The sequence below is a fragment of the Ruditapes philippinarum genome, unplaced genomic scaffold (assembly GCF_026571515.1).
Source record: "Ruditapes philippinarum isolate M1 unplaced genomic scaffold, ASM2657151v2 ctg5907_1_1_1_1, whole genome shotgun sequence".
Taxonomy (NCBI): Eukaryota; Metazoa; Mollusca; class Bivalvia; order Venerida; family Veneridae; genus Ruditapes; species Ruditapes philippinarum.
The window spans coordinates 17,102-43,583 of NW_026853611.1; the positions used below are offsets into that span (position 1 = coordinate 17,102).

Genomic DNA, 26,482 nt, shown 5'->3' on the forward strand with positions numbered 1-26,482 from the left:
AACAATAAATAATAATGTTGTGTTTGTTGTCGTTTGTTTGTGGTTTTTTTCAAGATATAGAAAAAAACTACATTTATTATGTACATGTGTTCATATTTTATATATGATTTTTTCTTATCCATGTATCACAAGCACTGATCCGACCAGAAAGAAACTAAATCTATAACTATCCAGTTAGATCAATCAGGTTTTGGTAAAATTTATAATTTACACAACAAGATTAATAATTGAAAGGTTATTAAAACAGTATTTAGTATTACTTGCACTTGTTTTTCAGGCGTCGGAATCGGCGTCACACTTTTTGCGTGCAAGTTTCTATCACAAAAACAACTGAAAAGAATTAGTTGAAATAGCACACAATCATTAAGAGCATAATACTATTGAACGCCCATAGCTCTTACGGACAAGCTTTTGACAGAATTCTGGCATTTATACCAATTTTTGTACATTATTAATACTTTTGTTTCACTATCACGCGCTAAGGTCGATTGTCACTGATTTTCAACTTCTGACAAACACATTGAAAACAATAAAAATGCAAACACGTAACACGTAAAAATACATTTCAAATAAATGTCAATAATCTCAAATGAAAATCTGGAAACAAAGTGATTTCTCGGAATGGTATAATCCAACGGAGCATTTTCGTTACTAATATAAGAAAATAAAAAAAAATAATTTCAAAGAGTTTATATGTTTTGAGTTCCTCTTTCTTTCGTAATTTCAATAAACATTACAATAAAATATGGAAACAAAGTGATCCCTCTGAAGCATTAATCACAACAACATTATATGAAAATTGCAAACTCGGTTTGATTGAGTCTGTACATGAGCGATAATGAATAAGTGCAACATCTAACACGCCCTCTAGTACCGGCTTTAGAAGTACTTAATTCTCAACACTTAATAGTGCTGGCAACAATGATCACGAATGACCAGAAAAATATAACTAAACTGTTGTGAAGTACGGGACAACTTTTTTCAGCTGCCATACGACACTTGACACCTACTGTTGTGAAGTATAAAAATCTGGAAGCATAATTCACAACAAAATTACATGAAAATTACAGACTCGGTTTGATTAAGTCTGTATATGAGGGATATTGAATAAGTGCAACATCCCTCACGCCCCCTAGCACCGGCTTGAAGTTTAAAATTAAAATCTTGCAGTATGATCAACTCTTCTAATAAGAGTAGTTATTGAAGCAATAAAATGCTTCCGTCGATTTCACGCTTCATTCGGGCAACTTATATAATATCACTTTTGAGCCCGCTTCCTGAAACCAACCAGTGCTGGTGTCATATGAAGAAACATGGTCGTTACCCGAATTGGGCTCGAACCCATGATCTCTGGGTTTAGAGGCATCTTTACCACTAGGCCATCGCTCGTATTCGGGGAAGTAAACATTCAATTTACGCGTTTGTCAAATTTTTTATTTCACAAAAAGAAAGAACAAGTAAACACAGTAAATAATATGTATGAAAGTTTAATATAAGCGCTATAGAGATGTAAATTTGGAAGATCACTTTTAACTATCGTCTCCAAATAAAACATAAATATGTCACTCGTAATCTGTTAAAAAGGCTTCCTTAATGAGTTTTATGTTTTGCTGTTTTACTATGGTATAAATGCTGAATAGTTAAGTTTCATTGTTTAACCGATTCCAATTTATCAACCTTTAAATGATTGTGGTCGCTGTGGTTTTAATGTATTAAGTATATACTGTGGTTTTATTTCAAGAACATACGAGGATTAATGAAAGTTTTTTTCACATACATTAAATATATTATCATAAGAAAGATATATGCTAATAGCAGATGTTCTATCTACTATTTTTTCTTTTAACTATAGTCCCGTTCATTGTTATCTTGTATCTTAGTGATAAACTGTAAGTTACTATTTCATCAATTATCAAGCTATGGTGGCTGCTTTGTGCCATACGTGTTTTCGCCCCGCGACACCATCAAGCCAAAAGTCGAAAATTATGAAGTTAAAAAGAGGGTTATAAATAAAACGTCGCCCAAAGGGGGCGAATGTTTTATCAACTTATCTTCGCCCCGCGCAAAGCTAATTAGCGTGTTTTTGTTCCGCGCCCCCGCCGTTTTATTTCTTAAATCTCGCTCCGCGCCCCTGTCGGACGAAGGTTATTTATTAAACTTCGCCCACGCTTACGATAATATAATAAACGTGTTTTTGCTCCACGCCCTCGCCATTTGAACTTGTTAATTCTCGATTTTTCGCTAAGCAGGGTCGCGGGCGAAAATACGAGACGCAAATCTGCCACCATACAATTCAGCATTAAAATACATTTTTGTGCTACAAATCACAATGTTAACGGAAACAATTAACATAATAAAGGTAGGTTTTCGCCATTAAGTGCTATTAACCGAATTATATTGTTGTAAAACGTTAATTTGATATATGGCCCTGTTTACATCTTATTAGCGCATATATTATTAACTTTGCATATTGTGATTGTTGATGTTGTAGTTGGATTTCAAAATAATGTATGCATTGGATGAGTATGTCCAATCATATTTTTGTCATTCATTCGTGAATGCTTTATAATAAATGGACATTCTGAGAATACAGGAAAGTGGTTGCTAATGATTATTTACTTGTTTTACATTATTTTTTAAAGTTCACTGTGCGCTTCTAAGGTGAAAGTCATTGGTCATCTAAAACGGCTCAGCTCCTTGGGCAACTTTTATCTGTTACCACCGAAAATGTTTTGTTAAATTTAAAAGGAGAGACAACGTAAACAAAATCTTTAGAAAATATTGCTAGGAATCGAAGTGAGTCAAGTTATTTTATATATAACATCATGCAAATATTAACAAGTACAAGCTGTCAAGTATTACTCTTTCATATACTTTCAAATGTAGGCTTATTTTGCTGAACTCCTTAATATATTCTCATGTTTTGTAATTATTCCAGTAAGTCTATGTAAAATTGCAACGCATGTTCTTCCAAGTAATTACTAAACGGGTCCGCGAGTATTTTTCCCCTAAATACTGCATACATACGCAATTCCCGACATTAATCATATCGAAGTTCATAAATTTTAAGACTTCATGTACTGTCATCTATCAAAGACAACAGAATACGCAAAGCGAATAAAGTGTACTTGTAACAACGCAAGTTTACATCATAGCAGTTTTGTTTATATTTCAAACGCGTGAGCGCACAGTGTATGACGTAAACGTTAACAAAAGATAAAATAAAAAAGGTAAACATTTCTACGAAAGCGTCCAAACACAATGGTTCCGATCAAACTTATGTTAACAGGATTTAAAAGACCTATAAAAGAGGACGCGTCGATTTACAATTTCATAGCAAGAACACTCTTAGCTACAAGTATTTCAAAGCAAAAAAAGGAGAACATACTTAATTAGAAGGAACATGGCAAAAAGTATGATATTAGCGATTGTTTTGACCTTATTTGTTTCAGCAACCAAAGGTAAGACTTTTGTAGCTGTAATTTATTAATAATAACTGAAAAACAACATCAAATAAACCTAAAAACTAAACAAACATATTTTCTTTAAGACTGTATACAATGTAGTACACTTATAACTCATTGTGCACTGTTATATATTGTTTTAATTCACAAAGATTGGACATTGTTTTTGTCACGAACTGAGTATACTTCTTTTGAAACTTTTCGAATAAGCTCATATGTAAGCAAGTTTTAATCACATTTCTTTTTTTATGTGTTGGCGAATCGAGAATACAAATTATCCCAATAATCACCTGTATGGATACGCATTACATACATGTGTGCATTAAATTGACTGCTTTACAAGGCTTCTTCATTTAATTTTGATTTCAATGTGCGAATAGTTAAATTGCTGAGTCGGTGAAACTTACTTTTTCAAAATAATAATGTATGTTAATGGTATGAAATCTTAAGTAAAATTTCAAAGAATATCAATGACTAGAAAAGAAACCGTAACAGTACAAATAAATGTTAATTTAAACGTGAAGCAATTTGTGTAGTGTTACCCTGATTATGTTTTTTATTTCTTACACATAGCTGGCACTGGTTATATCGGTTGTTTCCAAGACAATTCGACAAGGATTTTAGAAGGTACAATGACATCAGGCAGTATGACGGTCGAGAAATGTGTACAAAGATGTAGCATGGAAAAAAAGTTGTTCGCAGGTGTTGAGGTAAATATTTTCATCTGTTTTGGACAAGATAACTCTTTTAATGTACAGAATAATAAAAAACGGAATGATAAATACAGGAATGATTTTCAGTTTTTGGTTTGCCGTTGCTTATTTATAAGAATAATTGAATGTCAATAATACATTTTGGACCAATATTTCTTGTAAAATACATGTAATCATATTTTATCACATTTAACTCTGGTTTCTATGTAAAATTCTAAAATGTGGAAATTCTTTCGTCACATACAGTGTTCCAAATATATTATCAGCATTGTCAGGTCTTTCTTGCTAGACTTGCCCATCTTTGAATAAAAAGAAAGCTTGTTGAAACAAAACAATTCAATATTATTTAAAATTGTAATATTTCAGTACAGCAACCAATGTTTTTGTGGTTCACAATTAAGACCATACGCAAAACGTCCTGAATCAGAATGTAGTTATAATTGTGGAGGAAATTCTGGCCAGAAATGCGGTGGATTTTGGAGAATTTCTTTATATAACACACACAGTGAGTAATTGTTTTTGTATATAAATTCTGAGACACAAAATTTATGAAAAATAATGAATAAAATTTACAAGAACAAAATAACACGGAAAAACCTTTACATGCAAAAAATAATAAAGCACAGAAAAGAAAGTGTAGTACTTTATCTTATCCTTGTTACTGAATAAGTATTGACAATTTTCATGCTTGGTTAAACATATAATAGGTCCTCAAGACTTCTTCACATTTATGCATTGTAAGAATGAAATTTTCATTTTTCATTAACAGGATATCTTGGCTGTTATGTAGACTCTAAATCCAGAATTCTAAGTGAAAAAAATACAAGCAACAACAAGATGACGACGGAACTTTGTCTCGCATTCTGCAAAGGCCACGGACTAAAATATGCTCTAACTCAGGTTTGTTATCAATGCATTAACTATTATCAGTATTGTAAATCTAAACAGTTTACACAAATTCCTTTTAAAGTTTTGCAAATGGAGGAATACAAATTGCTATTGGTAATATAGATATTAGTACATTTCACTAACGTTCCTAACTGTCTAACGTTTAATCGTATCTCAAATAATCTTCTAGAATTCTTTAAATTATGGACAGTTTAACCCTCCGTTTTGATAGTTATGAAAAATAACTATGACTAACGGTTACTTGCGGCTTTATTGTAAATTATACGATCTTATTCCTTGATTCAATTTATGTATATCATAACAAGTCCGGGTTAATATTTTCTGTATACAGTACTCTTAGTAATGTTTCGTTTCGTTTCTTTTGCAGTATTCTTCGCAGTGTTTCTGTGGAAACAGTTTAGGAAATGTACAGAAAGCACCCGACAGCGAATGTAGCTATGATTGTAATGGTGCTAAAAGTGAGAAATGTGGAGGGTTTTGGAGAGGGTCATTATACCTTGTTGTTTAAATGGTGAGTTTTATGCTGAACTATCTACTTTTGTGTGATTAAATATCTTTAAGATGTGGTTATGTTTTAGAATAGTATTTGTGTCTGCTTGTCTCCTTAATGTTTCAGCTATAAGAAATTTAGTTGCTATTCCTTTAAAGAATTTTCAGGGATATTTTAATCTCATGTTATTAAGAAACTAAATTGATCGGCAATTATATTATTGCAAAGAAATCTGAGAAAATCCTGGAATATAAAATTGAGTGCAGATTTGTGTCAAATTAGGAATTTAATAGATAAATGAGACTTAAGTTTGGATACTCAAGCCTAAACCACTTTTACAACATCATGTCATAAAGAATGTTTACTTTTTTCAGTGACCAATACGAAAGGAAAATGTGCGGTTGGATACTATAACTATTGACTGAATTCTAGCTTTCTATTACTTTTATGTAAAAAATCATATCATTGTTTGTAAATGAATAAAATGTGTATCAAATAGAACTTGAATTCCTTCTACTTTATTTCATCATTTAATGTAATCTTGATGCGAAGAGATTTTATTACAGAAAGTTCAAAATGTCACATAATAATTTGATATATACCAAAGAATATTTGAATGATATATATGTTATATGTACAAAAAGTAACAATACTTTAAACGTATATTCTATAACAGTTTCATAACTTTTGTTCCTCTAACCTTATTATATATACAATTTACACATATAATGATAATAATTTTTTTTTAAAGATAATAAAAGAGACCAAGTTTTTTTACAATTATATGCAGGCACTATATGTGCATGTATTAGCATCAGAGCTGCATCAGTACTAAGGGTGTAGTACTTAAGTACCATTACCAGTACTTGGCAAATTATGCAGTACCATTACCAGTACCAGTACTAGATTTTAGCTCGGTACTGCAGGACCAGTACTTTTTTTGGTGAAGTAATTAAGTATCAGTACCATTACTTTTATATATGCATCAAAGTTTGAATAAGTACACATTGTCAAATAAATAATTGCAAATATTATTCAGCAAAGAAATAAAATCATAATTTACTTTAAAGTTAACATAACATTTTTACAACTTTATAGTTTTAACATACTTTTTACAAACAATATTTACAACATATAACTGTAATACAATGCAATCATCTTTCATTTAAAACACAACAGTCTTTTGTTGCCTTTCACACCTTCACACCTCTGTTCAATTTATACCAAAGTAAATAACAACTTTTTATGGTGCTAACAATATCACTTGAAATAGGATTATTTAGAATAGAAACAATTAATTAGTGATTATTTTGCTCCTTTACTAGTACATAGAAAGTAATAAAATATTTTAATAAGGATATTTTAGGGTAAAGAGTTACTGAGTCTGTTTATCTCAATTTAATTTTTACTTAAAGTCTTTGGTGTTTTTTTTTTTTTTGATGAATACTATGAAGGAATATAGCAGCAAATTATCTATAGATTTGATAACTTACTTTTTCACAAAATTAAAATAATGTAATTTACAGCTTTATTTTATGAGAAAAATTGATGCTATTTTTATCAAAACCAAAAATACTGCCTAGTAATGCAGTAGCAGTACCACTTTTTAAGACAGTAATGCAGTACCAGTACCAGTAGTAGCAAAATTTTGTAAGATTAATTCAGTATCAGTACTAGTACTTGCAAAATCGCTGCAGTACGTACTGCAGTACCAGTACCAGTAATGCAGCTCTCATTAGCATTGATGATTTGCATTATAAAATGTGTTCATGGTGGACTAGGATGCTTGAAAGTTGTTACCTGAATATAGATAAATTTACTCTGTTTCTGATGTGTTCTAAAATGTTTGGTACATGTAATTGGATTTTGTTAGCCAACACAATCATGGCAAATTATTAATGTAACAAGGAATTGTTGTGTACTCGGCACAACAAGGAGTGTGATGGGCGTTAATTGAACGAGAACCGAGATATAAACATTTTATATAAAGAATGTCTCTTCGTAGTATTGCGCCGCATTAAATAAATTGTTGATACAAATTTGTAACATTTGGTCGGCGAACATAGAAATACGGTTTCCTTCTCATGATTTTAAGTAGAAAAGACGAGATATTACTAAATGGTTTTTTCTCTTAAACGCCGTATATAAAAGTAGATTAAAAACTTGAAAATCGTCAGGGTCGATTAAATTCAGCTAATCAATATACCTCTCAGGAAATATAATTATATAACGGATAGCAATATAAGCCCAATCGCTGTAAGTGCTAGATAAACATATTCATTCCACGAGGTTTTGAACGTCCTGTGAAGTGAAGGCTCCTTTAGCTTTTCTTGTACTTTTTGGATGATTGCAAAATATCAGTTGTAAAGCTTTATTGTTGAAAATAGTCATAGCAAATTATTTTGAAGGCTATTAAAAAGATCGTCGTATCTAGATAGTTGTTTAAAAACAACTCTGCTAATAAACATTCAGATATAATAACCCACTTAATTCAATCAATTGTGACCTCGTAGACTTACAGTCACGTGAAATGGACGGTCTTAGGTCTTGGAATATCAAAAACTATGAAAAGAAAATCGTAACATTTCTTAAATCATTGCGATTTTAAAAATACAAACATTTTAAAGATTTGTTGAAAGTCTTTTAATTGTTTAATCGTACTTGAATGCAACAATCTAAAATGTCATATAAGCAGATCAGAATGTATTTACGAGGATACGACAATGAAAATATTCCAACTCAAAGTGCTAGACGTTTAGCAAATTCATCAAATAATTTACCACTGACATATGACTATTACAAAATCAATTAAACAATAGATAATAAGTATTCAGTAATTAGATAAAAATGCATTTATTATAATATTATATACCTGTTCTCTACATGACTTTTGGAAATGCATGTATCACAAGCATTTATTCGATCAGATAGAAACTAAATATATATCACTATCCAGTGTGATCAATCAGGGTTTGGTTTAATTTGAAGTTTAAATTTGACATGATTAAAAATCTGGAAAAAAGTTTGATCCCTCAGAAGCATTAATCACAACAAAATTAAATAAAAAAATGCAGACTCGTTTTATTGAATCTGTACATGAGAGGTAATAAAAAATGCAACATCACCCATGCCTATAGCACCAGCTTGAGCTGCACTTGAAAGTGTTAGAATCAATGATCCCGGAGGACCAGAAAAATATAGCAACACTGAATAATAATTGAAAGGTTATAAAAGGAGTATTTATTATTACTTACGCTTGTATTTAATAAATTTGGCGTCGATGTCGGGGTCGGCGTCACACTTTTTGTGTGCAAGTTTGTATCATAAAAGCAACAGAAGACAATTAGTTGCAATAATACACACTTATTTGAGAGCAAAATAGATTACTACCGAAGACCCATATCTGTTAGGGCAGGATTTTGACAGAATGATGGCATTTTTAGAACTTCTTGTATATTATCAAGGCTTTTGTTTTCACTATCACGCTTTAAGGTCGATTGTAACACATTTTCAAATTCTGACAAACACATTGAAAACAATAAAAATGCAAACACGTAAAACGTCAAAATACATTTAAAATAAATGTAAATATTGTCAAATGAAAATCTGGAAACAAAGTGATCCCTCGAAAGCATTAATCACAACAAAATTACATGAAAATTGCAGATTCGGTTTGATCGAGTCTGTACATGAGGGGTAATGAATAAGTGCAAAATCCCTCACGCCCAAAGTACCGGCTTGAGCGGTACTTAATAGTTGTGGCATCAATGATCCCGAAGGACCAGAAAAATATAACAACACCGAAGTGAAGTACGGGGCAACTTTTTACAGCTGCCACACGGCATTTGACACCTTCTGTTGTGAAGTCTAAAATTCTGGAAAAGTGATCCTTCGGAACCATTAATCGCAACAAAATAACATGAGAATTGCAGACTCGGTTTAATTGAGTTTGAACATGACAGATAATGAATAAGTGCAACATCTCTCACGCCCCCTAGCACCGATTTGAAGATCAATATTAAAATCTTGCAGATCAGTTATTGAAGCAAAAAATGCCGTCGATTTCAAGCTTTATTCAGGTAATCTATTGAAACATTTGAATTAAATTTAGTTTAAAATATATAATTGTTTAACTCCAATTGATACTTGAGCAGATGTTTTGTGCAATAACAAGGTGCAATTTTCAAAACATTCAGCCATAAAAGTGAATCCAAACTAATCCACATATCTAGCATTGGTTACGGAAATTTTTTCTTCTTCTTTTGTTGTTGTTGTTCCTTTCCCACTGCTATTGCTTAATTATTTATTTCGATGTACATACAGGGTGTTTCATAATATGTGATACACTTTCAAATAATTGTTGCTTTACTGATTTTATAGCTACAAACAAAATGCTTAAACCAAAATAAACGAGACACTTTACCATTTTGAATGCGACGTAAAATACTGGAAAACGTTTACTATTAATTAATTATTATCTGTTATTTTCAAGATGGCGTTGTCCATGGAAAAGTGTCAAGATATCATAAAAATGTTCTATGAACACCATTCTATCCTATCTGTAACTAGAGGAATGAGGAAAATGTACCCTGCCAATAGAAGGGTGACCAGGCTACAAGTAAGCAGAGTAGTTAAAAGATTTGAGCAGCATGGAAGTGTACTTGACCAGAGACACCGTAACCAGGGCCATTCTTTTTCCAAGATCAAGACTGAAATACCGAGACAATCAACAGTGACCGCTATTTGTCTCTTCTAAAATACAAGTTTCTGCCTGCACTCCGTCGGAAAGGGGTTGATATGACACAAACATGGTTCCAACAAGATGGTGCCGCTCCACACACGGCCCAGAGAGTTCTTGAATGGCTTAAAAAACATTTCACAAACGATTCATCTCTCTGAAGACGGAATGCACTTGGCCGCCCCACTCTCCAGATCTGTCCTTTGGATTTTTTTCTTTGGGGCTATTTCAAGGACAGAGTCTACAAAGTGCAGCCAAAGACGATAGATCAGCTTAAACAGTCCATAAGATGTGAAATAAGAAAGATTACTAATGACATGTGCAATAATGTGATAGAAAACTTCATGAAATGTGTGGAGATAGTGTGACGCCATATTGGACGTCATTTTGAGTATATGCTATAAATGGACCCTGTTTTCAAGCGTAGCTAAAAAATATTATTGGTAGGTTAAATAAGGAAAAAACTACACTTTCATAAATGGACAGCATTCCCCTTTAATATGGTACATTTTTCATTATTACTGACATTCTTACATAAACGAAACATTTGATTAAAAGTGTATCACATATTATGAAACACGTTGTACATACAAGAAAGGTCACTAGCGTATTAAACATAAGAAGTCGTTATCAGTACAGTTAAGAGTTTATGACCTAATTTCACCCTCAGATGACCAAATGATTAAAATACATTAATGTTATTTGATATTGTCGTATTCTGGAAAGTAAGCATTTATTTTACGCGTTTGACAATAAAATTGAAATTTTGTTTCACACAAAGAAAAAAACATAGCAAATAATATGTATGGATGTTTATCATAAGCGCTATAGAAATGTTACTATCGTCTCCAAATTAACATTAATAGGTCACTCGTATTAAAAAGGCTTCCTTAATGAGTTTTATGTTGCTTTTATACTATGTATTAATGCCGAATAGTTTAGTTTCATTGGGAGTGTATACATTTATAAAACCGATTCGCCTTTTAACAAAAACCTAAATGATTGTTGGTCGCTGTGATTTTAATGCATTAACCATATACTGTGGTTTTATTTCATAAAATTTGTTCACATATATTTGATATATTATTATTTGAAGACATATGCTTAAAGCATATGTTCTATCTACTATTGTTCTATTAATTGTAGTCCTGTTCAATATTATCTTGTAGGAAAAAGTGTTCCCAAAGATAAACTGCTTTATTTTTCATGAAATATTAAATCAGCGTTATATTCATTTTGCATTGCTATTATATCACAACGTAAACAGAAACAATTTACATAATAAAGGTAGGTTTTCGTCATTAAATGAGAGTGACCGAATTATATTGTTAGAAAAACGAAAATATAATGTATGATATCATGTTTATATCTTAATAGCGCATATATTACTAACTTTGCATATTGTTGTTGTTTTTGTTGTATTCTTCATGGAACGACTTTTCTTAGAGTTTCTATAGTTCTTTATATTTTTTTTTTTAATTTTCCAAAAAGACAATTAAAATAAATCTAGGAAAGAAAATAAAGTAAAGAAACCGAGGAAAAGGTAAATTGGTGAAAGCGAACATAAATTTTTTTACAGTCATGCTATTTTCATTGCATGTATCAACATTTCTTGTAGATCTTAAAGTGCAGTGTTATTCCTTAAAGGAACTCCACTGAGACCTAAAATACTTAAACCATAAATTTGCACTTTAAACAGAAATATATGCAATTGATAGTTAAGAAATACTCAGAATAAATTGAAACTATTCTTTGCCGGATTGTAGTAAAAAGCTTTGCAATGTAGGGTCATATTCGAATTCCACATTTAGAATAATTGTTCTTGAAAAAAAGAGTGAGCGTACGATCTGAAATTGTGTACAAAATTTCTATGAAAGGTTTACACAAGCGTTGGATATTTTATTTACTAAACAATGTCAGAGGAAAAAATAACGCCATTGAACTAGTTTTTTATTAAAGTACGCGCGTAAATATTTTTTATGTTTTTGGAAATTATTATAGGCCGTAAACCTTCTTGTTTACCGGTTAAAACAGCGTATATTATAAGGCCATAGAGGAGTGTTGTTGTGTTTTTCTTTTATTTTTATAGATTGTTTTATTTTCATTTCCAGAAAGACGGTCAAAATGAATCCCGGAAGGCCAAGAAACTAAAGAAAGCTCAGGCATGATGTTAAGGACTTTATAATATAAACAACATAGATTGTGTGTACTTACGAGAGTATCTGTTTATTAAAGTATACCTCATTTGTAGGTTTTAAAATGCGTTGATATTTCGTATTGTATTAATTGTGTAATTTCTAACCATTGTTATAGTTGACTCGTTCATTTATCATTTTTCTTACAAAAATGGTGTTACGGAAAAATGTATTGTTTGTACATTTACGGCAGAAAAACAAAACAAAAAAGTTGAAAGTAATGTATGAGCTTACACCTTCCAAAAGTGACATTTGATCATTGATTGGTGAATGTATACTAGGCTGTAAAATAAATTCCCCTGAATTTAAACACTTTTAAACAGTCTTGTATCTTTTCTATCAAATAAACATAATTCAATAAATCAAATAAAAACATTATTCTTTTTTACGTTGTCTGTGTTGGTTTTCTGTTTTAAGTCTAGACATCTACTTTAGCGGTTAGAGTTTCTAGAAATTTATTTTAAATATTAACTTGCTTTCATAAGAATGGACATTGAAAAAAAAATGCCATTCCTCGCAAAGTTGCGATGATTTATTCTTCCAAGTGAGGATCTAACCAGCTATCTTATGAAAGGTCGGAATATCTGTTCGGGTACACGCTTGGATGACTTCCACCACCGGTAAAGCAAGCACGTTACCATAAGATCTTGAAGTGTCACTGCGACTTTACATAATAAAATATACCAAAAGGAAAACAAATGAAATCGCAATCCTGTTATTATTTATTGCATAATTAATAATATGGTAATATTTTGATTTTTTAGATGCAAATTTAAACTGCTGATCATTATTATTCTAATGTTTCATCAAACGGGAAGAAATACAATTAAAAGGTGGAAAATACATCAAGTGAACACTTCTTAAAGTGCAGAACGATAACGTCGTAACCTTTGTGTTTATATTTATATGTTTGAAAGAAAACATTTCAGCATTATATTAAGTAATTTAATCTTTCCATGAAAGTGTCACGTAAATATTGGAGAGAAATACGGAGAAAAAACAAGGCACACAATTTAATTAATTGCGATTGTTTTCAGTAATAACGGTATGACTTATTAGATTATTTTACCCATAATATTTTAAGATATGATTAATACCATCAGATAACTCTTCAAAATCTCTTAAAAACTTTTTTGGACTGTTTTATGGATATTATTATCGATTATTCATATTTGCGCACAATTTAAAATTATTGCAATATTTCAGTACAGTAACAAATGTTTTTATGATTCAACATTAAGACCACACACAAAAGAAACCTAGATAAGAATGTGGTTGCAATTGTTGTAGAAACTCAGACCAGAAATGTGGCATATCATTGTATATTTCACATAGTAAGTGATCACATTCGTATGTATACTTCTAAGCATACGAGATCAACCCTTGTATATTGTATTAAACAAATAAACCCTCCAATATAAAAACCGTAAACATGCATAATAATATCAATTTGGTCAGCATGATCATATTTTAAACTGTCAAAATCAAAATCGTAGCTTTTGAAAAAAAGTATTTTAGTCGTTTATAGTCGAAGATTGAAAATTGCCAATGCTGTTGCTTGAGTGGCCAGTATAATATTGCACCAATCCTTGTATCTCATATCTTCGGGCATATAAATACATCATTTCTTCTTTCCTGTCTCTTACTAACTCATTATTATTATTTTTATCATCATCATCATTCTTTAAAAGACAGTGCCTAATTTATTTGATTTGGACGTGATACATTTGGCAATTAGGATACAGGAACATAACAGTTTGACTGTTTACTGCCTTTTTTAACTTTAAACACAGCAGGGTTAAATTTTAACGTTGAGCAAATGTTACATGAAATCAACCGAGAAGACGGTTCATTTTTTAGCTTGACTTTTGACAACAGCCAGACTGATATATGATCATTGTTATTTTAAATTTATCAACCACTTCTAAAAAAAATACAATTAACGGAAAACCATGACGTCATTACCCTTGATTTTTATAATTAAGCACTCTCGGTTGAATTATGTTTAACATAAAAAATAATTATCGTAAAAATTCTTCTTCAAAACTACATGGGCAAAATCTTAGGTATTTTGCATGAAACATGTTCTACTGGCCCTATTATAGCCCTGGTGTCAAATTGGTTCAGCGACGGGGTGTTAAGTATTAAACCCCTATCTACATTGAATAACAATTGAAAAAAATTGCTCCTACAAAACTACTTGGCTAAGATTCTTGGAAAGAAACATTGTCTACTCATCTGCAGCCCTTGGTTCAAAATTGGTCCCATACAGCAGAGGTGATGTAATGGATTTTTCTAATATGTATATAGGAAATCTTATAAAATATTTGATTTAGAAAATGCAAGGGCTTAAATATTTAGCATAAAATAGTGTGTAGTTGACAAATACAAATTTTGTTTTTTACAAATTGTGGACTTTAACATGTTAAAATATGACATCAACAACAAAATTGAACAGAAACAAAAACATAACCTACTTCAGTTAGGTTACCTAAAGTAGTTACTGAACGGGTCCTCGTGTATTTTCCCCCTAAATACTGCATGTGTACGCAATTTCCTACATTAATCATATCAAAGTTCATAAAATTTTAAGACTGCATGTACTGTCATCTATCAAAGGCAAAAGAATATGCAAAGCGAATAATGTTAATCTGTAACACAGTCCGTTTACATCATAGCAGTATTGTTTATATTTAAAACGCATGACTGCACAGTGTATGACGTAAACGTTAACAAAAGAGAAATTAAAAAGGTAAACATTTCTACGAAAGCATCCAACCACAATGGTTCCGATCAAACTTATGTTAATAGGATTTAAAAGACCTATAAAAGAGAACGCGTCGATTTACAATTTCATATCAAGATCACTCTTAGCTACAAGTATTTTATAGCAAATAAAGAGAAGAACATACTTAGAAGGAACATGGCAACAAATGTGATATTAGCGATTGTTTTGACAGTATTTGTTTCAGCAACCAAAGGTAAGGCATTTGTAACTGTAATTTATTAATAACTAAACAACATCAAATAACCCTAAAAACTAAACAAACACATTTTCTTCAAGACTTTATAAAAGGTTTAGAAGTTAAAATTTAATTTAGTGTAACTTATTGTGCACTGTTTTTATATTGTTTTAATTCACCAAGATTCGCTTTTTAAATTTTTCTTTTATGTAAATCTTTTGTAACTGTTCGAATTATCTCATATAGATGCAGGTGTTAATCAAGTTTTTCTTTATTCTTTCTGTTGAAGAGTCGAGAATACAAATTATCTCCGTAATAATATGCATAACAACGCATCGCGTACCTGTTGCATTAAATTGATTTTGCTTAACGAGTTTTCTTTATTTTATTCATCATTTAGAATTTGATTTCAAAGTTCAGATACTAAAATTCTGAAATTGCTGAGTCCGTAAAACGATTGATGAAACTTACTTTTTCAAAATATTTATGTATGTACATGGTATGAAGAGAAAAACCGCTACAGTACAAATAAATGTTAAATTAAATAAAAGCAATTGTTTTATTTCTTACACGTAGCTGGCACTGGTTATATCGGTTGTTTCCAAGACAATTCGACAAGGATTTTAGAAGGTACAATGACTTCAGGCAGTATGACGGTCGAGAAATGTGTACAAAGATGTAGCATGGAGAGAGAGATGTTCGCAGGTGTTGAGGTAAATATTTTTATCTGTATTGGATCTCTTGAATATATGAAATATTGAAGATCGAATGACCAATACACTTATAATCTTCAGTTAGTCAGTTATTGGTTTGCTGTTGCTCATTTGTAAGATAATAATTGAATGTCTATGATACATTTTGGAACAATAGTTCTTGTAAAAAGTGATATTTTATCCCATTCAACTCTGGTTTCTATGTAAAATTCTAAAATATGGAAATTCTTTCGTCACATACAGTGTTCCAAATTTATAACCAGCATTGTCAAGTCTTTCTTGTAAGACTTGACATTCTTTGCATAAAAGAAAGCCTGTTGAAACAATTCAATATCATTTAAAATTGTAATATTTCAGTACAGCAACCAATGTTTTTGTGGTTCACAATTAAGACCATACGCAAAAAGTCCTGAGTCAGAATGTAGTTATAATTGTGGAGGAAATTCTGGCCAGAAATGCGGTGGATTTTGGAGAATTTCATTATATAACACGCACAGTGAGTAATTATTTTTGTATATAAATTCTGAGAAACAAATCTTGTCAAATGAAAAATAATAGAATAATAAAATTTACATGAAAAACTCCTTTACATACAAAATAATAATAATGAAGCACAGAAAATAAAGTGTAGCACTTTATCGTATCCTTGTTATTGAATTAGCATTGAACATTTTCAAGTTTGGTTAAACATATAATAGGTTCTCAAGACTTCTTCACATTTATGTATTGTAAGACTGAATTTTAATTTTTCAATAACAGGATATCTTGGCTGTTATGTAGACTCTAACTCCAGAATTCTAAGTGAAAAAAATACAAGCGACAACAAGATGACGACGGAACTTTGTCTAGCATTCTGCAAAGGTCATGGACTCAAATATGCTCTAACTCAGGTTTGTTATCAATACATTAGCTATTATCGGTTGCGTAAATCTAAACAGTTTACAGAAACTTCTTTTTAAGTTTTGGAAATGGAGGAACACAAGCTGCTATTGGTAATATAGATATTAGTACATTTCATTAACGTTCACAAGTGTTTTAACGTTTAAACGTTTCTCGAATAACGTTCTAGAATTCTTTAATTTATGGACATGTATAACCCTCTGTTTTGATAGTTATGAAACATAACAATGACTAACAGTGCCATCTGTGGCTTTATTGTAAATTATACGATCTAATTCCTTAATTCGATTTTTGTATATCATGAAAATTCCGGGTTTTTTTCTGTGTTCAGTACTTTAAGTAATGTTTCGTTTCGTCTTGTTCCTTTTGCAGTATTCTTCGCAGTGTTTCTGTGGAAACAGTTTAGGAAATGTACAGAAAGCACCCGACAGCGAATGTAGCTATGATTGTAAAGGTGCTACAAGTGAGAAATGTGGAGGGTTTTGGAGAGGGTCATTATACCTTGTTGTTTAAATGGTGAGTTTTATGTTGCACTTTCAAGTTTTGAGTGGTTAAAATATGTCAGATATGCTTATGTTTAAGAATTGTATTCTTGTCTGCTTGTCTCCTAAATGTTCGCATATTAATTCAGTCGCTTTTTTTTCTTTTATTTAAACAATATTTTAATCATACAATATTTAGAAAATGCACAAAATTGATTGGCAAGTTTATATATATTAACTGCAAAAGTAAGAGAAATCCAGGCGTATCTAATTGAATGCAGATTTGTGCCATGTTAGGAATTAAAAGGTTTCGTGAGACTTTATTTGGATACTCAAGCCTGAATCACTTTTACAACATTATGTAATAAAGAATGTTTTCTTTTTTCAGTGCACCCATACGAAAGAAAAATGCGCGGTTGGATACTATACCTATTGGCTGAATTCTAGCTTTAAATATTTTCATTTATATTACTTTTATGTAAAAACATATTATTGTTCGTAAATGAATAAAATGTCTATCAAATAGAACTTGAATTTCTTGTACTTTATTTCATCATTTAATGTCATCTTGTAGTGAAGAGCTTTTATTGCAGAAAGTTCAAAATTTCAGATAATCATTTCATATACACCAAAGAATGTTTATTTAAGTTGTTATCTGACTAGAAATAATTTTACTGTTACCTACAATGTTTGGTACATGTATTTGCATTGTGTAAGCCAAGAAAAACATGACATATAATTGATGTAATAAGGAAGTTTTGTGTATTCGGCACAAGAGGGAGTGTGCTGAGCGGTAACAGAATGAGAACCCAGATATAAACATTTTATATAATGAATGTCTCTTCGTAATATTGCGGCGCAATACATAAATTGTTGATACAAATTCGTAACATTTGGTCAGTGAATATCGAAATACGGTTCCCTTATGATACTGATTTTAAGTGACAAAGTAGAGATATTACAAAATGGTTTACTCTTTAAATAGTAGAATCATCAGTGTCCATTTAAGATCTAATTAAGGATGTAACAAGACATAAGTGAAATTTTACTGAAAATGTTTATATGTATTATCATTAATCTCTAAAATATATGCATCATTTGTTATTAAAATATTTGGCTTAGACTTTATCGAAATTAAATTTCTAATTACCTCCCTTGATTTACATAAAACGGTAGAAATTCGGTAATATCTTTACAAATGATACTCTTTGGAATTGATACATCTTCATTTGAGTATTATATTTATTATATAAAACCATACAAATGAGTAAAAGGATCTTTAATTAATCAATATAACCCCTCAGGAAATATAATAATATAACGGATGGCAGTTTACCGTCCAATCGCTATAAGTGCTAGATAAACTGATTCTTTCCACGGTGTTTGGAACGTCCTGTGAAGTCAACGCTTATTTAGCTTGTATTGTAGGTTTACTGTTTTGAATGATTGCAAAATATCAGTTTTATAGCTTTATTGTTGAAAATAGTCAAAGCAATTATTTTGAAGGCTATTTAAATGATCATTGTACCTAGATATTATTTGAATGAGGTTATATTGACGACGAAACAAACTCTGCTACATAAACATACAGATATATTTAACCCACCTAATTCAATCAATTGTGACCTCGTAGACTTACAGTGGTCTTGATCTCGGAAGCATGAATCACATCAAAATTAAATGAAAATTGCAGACTCGGTTGCAGAGTCTGTACATGAGGGGGAATGAAAAAGTGCAACATCCCCCATGCCCCCATATCACCAGCTTGAGCTGCACTCAATTTTCAACACTTATTAAAGTGTTAGAATCAATGATCCCGAAGGACCAGAAAACTATAACAACACTGAATAATGATTAATAGGTTATTAAAGGAGTATTAAGTATTACTTGCGCTTGTATTTCAAGCGTCGATGTCGGCGTCGATGTAGGGGTCGGAGACACACTTTTTGCGTGCAAGTTTGTATCACAAAATCAATGGATGAAGAGAATAAGTTGAAATAGCACACACTTATCTGAAAGCAAAATAGGTTACTAACGAAGGCCCATAGCTCTTAAGGACATTTTTTTTCCAGAATGCTGGCATTTTTACCACTTCTTGTATATTATCCAGACTTTTGTTTTCACTATCACGCACCAAAGTCTATTGTTCCAGATTGTCAAATTCTGCCACAATAAAAATGCAAACACGGTACAAGTAAACATACAATAAATTTTAAATGAAGTTCAACGTTAAAATCTTGCAGTATGTAAACTCTTCTGTTAAGAGCAGTTATTGAAGCAATAAAAATACTTCCGCCGATTCCAAGCTTTATTCGGGTAATCTTTAATCATTCAAATATTAAAACATTTGAATTAACTTTAGTTTAGAATATACTTGTTTAACTCCAATTGATACTTGAGCAGATATATTTTGTGCCATAACAAGATGCAATTTACAAAACAATTAGCTATAAAATTGATCAAGCACTGGACACTGCAAATTGTTTAATAATTGATTTAATACATACAATGAAGGTCAATGACAAGCGTATTAAATGTCAGAACACATTACCTTTCAGTACAGTTATCTTTTCAAGCTTTGAGTTTATGAACTTATGCCACCTTCTGATGACCAACAGTCATGTTGTTTGATATTGTCGTATACAGGGAAGTAAGTATTAATTTTTCGCGTTTGCCTCTATTTTTGTTTCACACAAAGAAAAGAACAACAAAGTAAATAATATGTATGGAAGTTTATTATAACCGCTATAGAAAAAATAAATTTGCTGGATCACTTGTTACTATCGCCTCTAAATAAAACATTAACAGGTCCCTCGAAATCTGTTTAAAAAGCTTTTTAATGAGATTTATGTTTTACTGTTATACTACGGTATAAATGCCGAATAGTTAAGTTTCATTGGGAGTATACATTTATAAAAACCGATTGGACTTTTATCAACCTTGACTTTTGACAAGAACCTACATGATTTGTGGTCAATGTGGTTTTAATGTATTGATCATATACTGCGGTTTTATTTCAAAAACAGGATTAATAAAAGTTTTTTTTTCACATACATTTGATATATTATCATTAGAAAGCTATATGCTAATAGCATATGTTCTATCTTATCGTTTTCTTTTAACCCTGTAGTCCTGTACAGTGTTATATTGTAGGAAAAAGTGTTCCAAGTGATAAACTGCTAAATATTTCATGAAATATCAAATATAAGCGTTAAATTCATTTTTTGTTCTATAAATCACAACGCTAACGAAAACAATTAACATAATAAAGGTAGGTTTCCGCCATTAAGTGCGAGTGACCGAAAAACGATAATATCTTGTCTGACTATTAATTGCGCGTATATTATTAACTTTGCATATTGTTGTTGTTGTTGTATTCTTCATGGAACGCCTTCATGTTTACAACTTAATGGCGCATATATTATTAACTTTGTATATTATTGCTTCATGGAACGCCTTCATGTTTACAACTTAATGGAGCATATATTATTAACTTTGCATATTACTATTGTTGTTCTTGTTCTTGTCCTTTTATTTCATGCTTTCCAGTGTTTTATTGTAATATATCAGATGATTATATTCTCATAAACCACTAGTGAAATTTATAAAATATAATTTTCACTGTAGCCGGACTATATCTGAATGCAGATGAAAAGAAAATCAAAACTGCAAGGAATAACAGGCATAAATAAATGCCGTCATGCGTAAATTTTGCTTCTTTAAGAAAAGGAAGTCGATGTCATCAAAGATCATGTTAAAAATGTAGCACAATTAGAGAAATTTAACAGACCTATGTTTCAAAATTGATGATGTGACGTCATGATGTGATGACGTCACAATGCGCGACGTTACGCGGAAAAATTAGTAAAAAGTACTTAAAATCACTTAAAAAGCATGAAATAAAAAGAAAATTTATATATTTTACATATAAGATTGAAATATATTTCATTCGTGAACACCAGCTATTATATTTTCACTCGTGGCTACGCCACTCGTGAAAATATTGCATCTGGTGTTCACTCAGTGAAATTATATTTCAAGCTTACATGCAAAACAAACAAATATCCTCTATATCTGTATCACAGTTTGTCTGTTTACTGTTTCTTTTTTGGTGGTTTCGCAAACTCAATGTTATTTACAAACAAACGTACATAAAAGCTGAAAATCAGCTGGACAGAATACGGATAATCGACATAAAAGGCAAAGGCATGTAAAATTTGAAAAAAAATCACTAGTTACATTCTCATAATTCTTACGACGTTAAGCGTTTTCAATGAAAAATCTACATTTTTTTTCTTGGAAGCGAGAAAACGCCTTGTGTTTGACAGCAGGCGGAATGATAAATGGGCATTGTTTTCCTAATTCATCAAACAGTTCTACAATATTTGTTGACGTAAACAGACATCTATTACGTCATTAGCCTTGTTTTTTTTATTAAGTAAGCTCGATTGAATTTTTGGGAAAAACAGGAAATCGTTGGTCTTATACTTACATTTGAGCAGCTTGAATTTTCATAAGCACTCATTTTTCCTTTCGTATTTTTTTTCTTTTTAACTGTTGACGTTTAAACTTCTGTAGCACCACTAGGATTAGAGCATAGATATTTGACACAAGGCATTGTCTTGTGTACCCTCTACACAGATTGCTTAATATTTAGCCCTGGAGATAAAACTGGCTCTGCTTAAGGGGTCATATGTTTTCGTTTTATATATAAAGACCGAAAGCTAAGGAAGAAACAAACTTGTGGACCTTACCGACGATTGTTCACATTATACTTCAGATGTCGCCAGAGTGTACTTATTTGCCCTAAATAATGCATGCATGCGTTATGTCCTACATTAATCATGTTAAAGTACATATTTTTTGCCTAGTGTCATCCGTCAAAGAATAATACGCATCACTTGTACTGTAGAAAGTTTATATCATAACATTATTGTTTGTGATTTAAAAGTATGAGTGCACAAAGTTCAACGAAAAAAAATGTTAAAAGGTAAACATTTCTCTGAAAGCGTCCCATCGACATTTTTTTCTATCAAGAGACGTAAATAGGATTTAAAAGACCTATAAAAGAGGACGATCCGACTTACAACTTCATATATACAAAAACTTCATAGCAAAGAAGAGAAGTACATAGACGGAACATGGCAACCAATATTATATTTGCGATTGTTTTGACCGTATTTGTTTCATCAACTAAAGGTTAGACATTTGTAATAGTAATTTGATCATAAGTAAAAAGCATCATCTAATAACTCTTTAAAAGCAAAGAAAAATATTTTCTGTCACAATCTCATAAAATGAGAAAATAAGCTTATTGTTCACTGTTATAATTATATTGTTTAATTCACCAAGATTGGACTTGTCTTTTCACATTTTTTTTGTGTCAAATTGAATATACAATGTACTTCTTTTGCAACAGTTCGAATTAGCTTATATGGAAGCAGGTTTTAATTCAGTTTCTTTTAATCAAAGAATCGAGAATAAAATTATCTCCGTAATCACAGGCACTTGACTTTGTTTTAAGTGTTTTCGTCATAATTTTCATTATTTAGAATTTCATTTAAATGTGCAGATACAAAACTTCCTTAGTCGGTAAAACGAATGATTCAGTGTATGTACATGGTATATGAAGTAAATTTTTAAATAATGCCAATAAACAGAAACAAAACCGTTAGAGTACAAATAAATGTTAAATTAAACATAAAAACAATAGTGTATATTTAATTTCGTTTTAATTTCTTACATGTAGCTGGCACTGGTTATATCGGTTGTTTCCAAGACAATTCGACAAGGATTTTAGAAGGTACAATGACTTCAGGCAGTATGACGGTCGAGAAATGTGTACAAAGATGTAGCATGGAAAGAAAGAAGTTCGCAGGTGTTGAGGTAAAAAAAAATATCTGTTTTGGACAAGGTAACTCCTTAATGTACAAAAAATAAAAAATGCATGATAAATGCACAATTAATATTCAGTTATTTAGTTATTGGTTTGCCATTGCTTATTTATTAGAACCATTGAATGTCTATGATTTTTGAACAATATTTCTTGTAAAATAGTCATATTTTAACACATTTAACTCTGGTTTTTATGTAAAATTCTCAAATGTGGAATTTCTTGCGTTACATACAGTATTCAAAATTTATTATCAATCTTTGCATAAAAATAGGGCAGTTGGAACAATTGACTTAAAAATCATCTAAAATTGTAATATTTCAGTACAGTAACCATTGTTTTTGTGGTTCACAATTAAGACCATACGCAAAACGTCCTGAAACAGAATGTAGTTACAACTGTGGAGGAAATTCTGGCCAGAAATGCGGTGGATTTTGGAGAATTTCGTTGTATAACACGCACAGTGAGTAATTTTTTTGTTATAAATTCTGAGAAAGAAATCTTGTCAAATGAAGCATAATGAATAAAATTTTCACGAAAAACTCCTTTACATACAAAATGATAATAAAGCACAGAAAATATAGTGTAGCACTTTATTGTATTCTTGTTATTGAATTAGCATTGAACATTTTCAAGCTAGGTTAAACATATAATAGGTTCTTAAGACTTCTCCTCATTTATGGATTGTAAAAAATGAAATTTCAATTTTTCAATAACAGACTATCTTGGCTGTTATGTAGACTCGCAATCTAGAATTCTAAGTGAAAAAAATACAAGTGACAACAAGATGACGACGGAACTTTGTCTTGCATTCTGCAAAGGTCATGGACTGAAATATGCTCTAACTCAGGTTTGTTATAATTGCATTAACTATTATCGGTATGGTAAATCTAAACAGTTTACACAAACTTAAGTTTCGCAAATGGAAGGACAAACATTGTTTTCTGGTAATATAGATAAATTTCATTAATGTTCGGAATTTGTTTTATACAAAACGTTTCTCGAATAATTTTCTAGAATTATTTAATTTATAGACATGTATACCCGTCTGTTGTGATAGATATGAAAAATAACTATGGCTAACAGTGCATTCGTTCTATTTACAGACGATGGCTTAATTGTAACTTATGCGATCTAGTTCCTTTATTCAATTTTGTTGATCATGACCATACCGGGTATTTATTCCTTATACTGTACTCTTAGTAATGTCACGTTTCGTTTCATTTGCAGTATTCTTCGTATTGTTTTTGTGGAAACAATTTAACAAATGTACAGAAGGCACCTGACAGCGAATGTGACTATGATTGTAAAGGTGCTAAAAGTGAGAAATGTGGAGGGTGGTGGAGAGGATCATTATACCTTGTTGTTTAAATGGTGAGTTTTATGTTGAATTGTCAAGTTTTGTATGGTTAAATTATATTTTAGATATGGTTATGTTTTAAAATTGTACTCGTGTCTGTTTTTTTCCTAAATGTTAAATGTTTCAGCTATAAGCAAGTCAGTCGCTATTTTCTAATAAACAATGATATTTTGATCATACCATATTTAGATATTACAAATAAATTGATCGGCAGTTATATAACTGAAGAGAAAATCCAGGCATATAAAATTGAATGCAGATTTGTGTCATGTAAGGAATTTAAAAGGTTTCATGAGACTTTATTTGGATACTCAGGCCTAAATCAATTTTACAACATCATGTTAAAAAGAATGTTTTATTTTTTCAGTGCACCCATACGAAAGGAAAATGTGCAGTTGGATACTATACCTATTGACTGAATACTACCTTTAAATATTTTTATTTCTATTACTTTTATGTAAAAAAAACATATTATTGTTTGTAAATGAATAAAATGTCTATCAAATAAAACTTGATTTCCTTCTACTTTATTTAATCATTTAATGTTAAATTGTAGCGAAGAGATTTAATTACAGAAAGCTCAAAATTGCACATAATATTTTTTATATATACCAAAGGAAATTTGAATGATAAATATCTACAAAAGTAGCCATGATTTAAACATATAAAAATTATGCCTATAATAACTATTGTTCCTGTAACCGTATTATATATACAATTAACACAGACATTGACAATAAAACATTTCTTTTAAATATTATAAAGTTTATATACGAGTAAAACTATTTACAGGCACTTTATGTGCATACAACAATGTATTAGCATTGATTATCTAAAACTATGAATATGGTATAAGCTGTGGTGCTGAAAAGTTGTTCCCTGACTAAAAATACTGTTAACTGTCTTCCCGTTCTTTTGTTGTTGTTTTGTTGGGTTTTTTTTTCGTTTTTCTAATGTTCGTGAACCAAAGAATCATAGCATATAATGTGACATTATGGTCATTATTCATTGTCAAGTTAAGATAAACTAAGTATGTTTCTCAAAAGATTTAATGTTATAATTGTGATTGACCAACATTTGATATAGGAAAATATTTAGAATAAAATATGAATCTGTCTAATTTCAACTCTTTTTTATACATTGAATGTTACAGGCAAAGTCCGATAGGTATTTATAAAATGTTCTTTTGGTCACGTGAGTTAATTATTGTTCATGCTAGAAAGTTATTGAAAGAAATTAAAACTTATTTTGACTGTCGTCACTTTAATGTAACAAAGAAATATTGTACTCGTCAAAAGAGAGAGTGTGCTGGGCGTTAAGAAAATGAGAATCCATATCTAAACATTTTATATACATGTAATGAATCTCTATTCGCAATATTGCGCCGTTTTACATAGATTGTTGATACAATTTCGTAACTTTGTGACCAGTGAATATCGAAATATGGCTCCCTTATCATACTAATGTTAAGGTGAAGAAAAATGATACATGTATTAATAAATGTTTTACTCACAAGTGTTGTATCAAATAATAGATTATAAACTTTAAATTCAGCTCTGTCCATTCAATGCAATTAATCAAAATAACCATAAGAAAATATATTAATATAGCGGATGGCAATTTACAGTTCGATCGCTGTAACTGTTAGATAAATTGATTTGT

At 30.8% G+C, this 26,482-nt stretch overlaps 2 protein-coding genes across 3 annotated transcripts in view; both read left to right on the forward strand.

The window, feature by feature from the left end:
• The window catches only part of LOC132737344 (uncharacterized), a 29,831-nt gene extending 4,501 nt beyond the window's left edge, over positions 1–25,330 (forward strand). Inside the window, exons 6-19 of the mRNA XM_060724612.1 lie at positions 3,453–3,461; positions 4,038–4,174; positions 4,544–4,682; positions 4,947–5,077; positions 5,454–5,592; positions 16,049–16,185; positions 16,543–16,681; positions 16,945–17,075; positions 17,458–17,548; positions 23,317–23,453; positions 23,785–23,923; positions 24,180–24,310; positions 24,691–24,834; positions 25,188–25,330. Of these exons, the coding sequence (XP_060580595.1) occupies positions 3,453–3,461; positions 4,038–4,174; positions 4,544–4,682; positions 4,947–5,077; positions 5,454–5,592; positions 16,049–16,185; positions 16,543–16,681; positions 16,945–17,075; positions 17,458–17,548; positions 23,317–23,453; positions 23,785–23,923; positions 24,180–24,310; positions 24,691–24,831 (1,601 nt within the window). The 3' untranslated portion in view covers positions 24,832–24,834; positions 25,188–25,330. The remainder of the gene's footprint in view (positions 1–3,452; positions 3,462–4,037; positions 4,175–4,543; positions 4,683–4,946; positions 5,078–5,453; positions 5,593–16,048; positions 16,186–16,542; positions 16,682–16,944; positions 17,076–17,457; positions 17,549–23,316; positions 23,454–23,784; positions 23,924–24,179; positions 24,311–24,690; positions 24,835–25,187) is intronic.
• LOC132737348 (uncharacterized) lies at positions 15,331–18,095 on the forward strand. 2 transcript variants are annotated; one of them, XM_060724617.1, is made up of 6 exons: positions 15,331–15,490; positions 16,049–16,185; positions 16,543–16,681; positions 16,945–17,075; positions 17,458–17,601; positions 17,956–18,095. In XM_060724617.1, exons 1-5 carry the CDS (start codon positions 15,433–15,435, stop codon positions 17,596–17,598), a joined length of 606 nt encoding a protein of 201 aa, XP_060580600.1. In that variant the 5' UTR covers positions 15,331–15,432; the 3' UTR covers positions 17,599–17,601; positions 17,956–18,095. The 2 variants fall into 2 exon arrangements, with proteins under 2 accessions (XP_060580600.1, XP_060580601.1); XM_060724618.1 differs by having other exon boundaries at positions 17,960–18,095.
• Positions 25,331–26,482: the final 1,152 nt, after the last annotated feature.